Source organism: Arachis ipaensis, chromosome B05 (genome assembly GCF_000816755.2).
Source record: "Arachis ipaensis cultivar K30076 chromosome B05, Araip1.1, whole genome shotgun sequence".
In the NCBI taxonomy this organism is placed as follows: Eukaryota; Viridiplantae; Streptophyta; class Magnoliopsida; order Fabales; family Fabaceae; genus Arachis; species Arachis ipaensis.
Genome location: NC_029789.2, coordinates 145,935,118 through 145,938,029, shown reverse-complemented (window position 1 = coordinate 145,938,029; position 2,912 = coordinate 145,935,118). Strand labels below are relative to the sequence as shown.

The 2,912-nt window shown below is 28.8% G+C and overlaps 1 protein-coding gene across 3 annotated transcripts in view; it reads left to right on the top strand.

Annotated features, from left to right (window-relative positions):
• The window catches only part of LOC107642209 (MADS-box protein AGL42), a gene marked incomplete in the record, with an annotated part of 9,054 nt that extends 7,369 nt beyond the window's left edge, over positions 1 to 1,685 (top strand). For all 3 annotated transcript variants that reach the window (XM_016345509.2, XM_021103191.1, XM_021103190.1), the window contains 1 exon segment: positions 1,085 to 1,685. In XM_016345509.2, coding sequence (XP_016200995.1) covers positions 1,085 to 1,216 — 132 coding nt within the window.

Genomic DNA, 2,912 nt, shown 5'->3' with positions numbered 1-2,912 from the left:
CTAGTGTATTTTTTAATTTTTTTTTTCAAATTTTTAGACAAAATATATATTTTATCCGTTACTTTATTGTGATCAAGTTTCATTTGGGTTCAAAATTCTCTTTCTATGTCTATTATAGTCAATTTAAACTATGAAATTTATTTCATCAAATGTATTTATTGAAAGTTATTTATCGTTTGATTTATCGAATATATGTATTACAGTTTTAAGAAGTTATTTTTCAAAAGAGAATTTTGATAAACTGCGGGAAAAAATAAAACCTTTATCCGATTTTGTTTTTGGCGAAAAATTAACGCTTTTGGTTGGGCTTGTGTTCCATTTTCGTTCTAACTAAAGAAATTCTTTACTACATTGTAGGCCCAAGACCTAATCCCAATAACGTAGTGATATTTTTTTCAAATTATTATATTTCCACATGAAAAGCCCATTTATCCGAAGGTCATAAGAATAACTAAAGTATACCCAAAAAAAAAAACCTAAAAATTATTCCCTGACCAAAAAAAAAATCTAAAATTATTCTAAATAAAGACCAAAAATAAATATTCAAAAGAGAGAGAAAATTAAAGAATTTTACATTTTCGCAATCACAAAGAAAAAACCCAAAAGCGTAAACTTTATCACACATGCACAAAAGAAAAAACTTCGTATTTGTTATTCAAAAAATGTTCTATAAATATTAAATATCATTCTATATGTATTTGTGTATATATATATGTTGTTTCACACATTTTTAACAAAATAAGTCACTGGAATAGTCAATTATTTTTTAGCAAAATAATGAAATTTTTTATGAATACTAAATATATATATTTTTAAATATGTAACAACTGATTTTGTGTCTATTAAGCATGGTTATTAACTATTAGTTTATATTTTTTAGGTAATAAACTTTTTTTGATAAATAATTAGCAAACAAAATAATAGAAGCACAATGGTTAAGGGTTTGAACTATTATTATCAAATTTTTTTGTGTATAGTAGTTTATGTATTTTTAGCTAGGAGTTGTAGGACTAAGATCATGATTGGCTATTATTAGATCTAAATTTATGATAAGTGCAACAAACTATTTTTGTTGATGGCATAGTGTGTGCAAAGAAAAAAATCAGAAGAGCGATGGGACAAACAGAGAGACACAACATTATCCCCTAGTCCAAGTAACCAAAGTTCTGTTCTTGTGGAGACTGAATTGTTCATTGGACTTCCCGAATGGCGCTAGGCGCTAGTTACACTACCCTAAACTGTTTAGCGGCGCCCAATCTAGTCGCGGGTGACTAACTGCCGCCAAGCCATTTTGTGGCGGTTCAAACCGCTACTAAATTCTCTCAGAACCGCTGCAATCTGCCGGTTTTCGTGTAGTGATGCAACATATTATATTAACTCACTAGTATTGTACTATCATTTTGGAAGAAAAGAAGATCATCCTCAATAATGTGTCATAAATCATGCTTTCATTTCCTAGTGATGAAGAAAAAATGTAGTATATATATATATATGCCGCGTTTATTATTTGCTAAAATTTTTCATTGTTACTACCTAGGTCTGTTTTGATTTCCTCCCTATTTTTGTTGTAAGTTTTAAGTAACCAAGGACAGACATAATAAAAACAAGGTGTGTTGTATCGTATTATTGTATGTACCTATGTATGCTTACATGATGATTATATTATTTGTCACGTCCATTATATATTCTCTCTCTCTCTATACTTTGGCAACCCTTGAAGCAAGACAGAATTATTAATGTTTGTTCACTAAATAGATATACTAAGATTGAGATTTAATTTGTGTGTCAATCATGATGATGATATGGGGTGTTTGAAAATACTCCTTTCACGGGGACAATAATGATAGCAAGAAGCTTGTTCTCATCTGAGTTACGTTGTTGTTATCTACATCAATCTGGTTCCAAGGAGAATGATTTCTTGACAAAGTTTATTCCTGAAATCTTCCTATGTTTTCCACCTCAAAAGACATAATAATTGAAATGTACGGTCACTCTGACAGTAAATGTATGTTACTAGCTCAAATGACATAGACTTCACATACTCAATTAAGAGGTTGCGGGTTCGAGTCTCCTATCTTTCCAAATTTTGCCAATGAGTAATAGCTCAAATGGCATAGACTCCCCATACTCAATTAAGAGGTTGCGGGTTCGAGTCTCCTATCTTTCCAAATTTTTAAGGCCAATGAGTAATAGCTCAAATGGTATAATCTTCCCATACTCATTTAAGAGGTTGCGGGTTCGAGTTTTCATATCTTTGGTAAAAAAAAAATGTATGTTACTAGCCATTTTTATGTATGTATGGACGTATAAAAAAAATATTTTCGGTTTTTTTAAAAAAAGTTAATACGGTTTCAGGTAAAGTTTCCTACTTATATTATATATATAAAGGTCGTTATAATATTTTTGTTATTAGAGTAGCGCAGTCGAAAGCGTGACCTTCTAGCAGTGAGTGTATTACAAATAGTATTGGCTTCAATTGCAACAATACCTAACAATAATGTTATACTACTAATCAAATCATCTTTTTCTCTTTTTTTTTTATGTCATGATCATCATTTATTATGTTTTTGGTATCAATCATACTATATGTACACTAAAATCAACTACTAGTATATAATTTATGTTGGAATATAAAATATATATTGAAGATGAGTTAAATAACACACATAATAATATGATAGCTAATTTTAGTATACAAATAACATATTTATTTTGGTATTTAATAAGAGTTTAATTTTGATACACTGGCACTATAAATTTTTTTTTATATAGTTGTCTAATTTCATCCGTTTTTTTGGATAACATGTGATCAATATAAAATATAGTTATTTTTGCTGATATGACATTACATAATGGAATGGAACTACTTTAATCTTACGGTGCATTAAAATTAAATTTATTTAATAAATAAA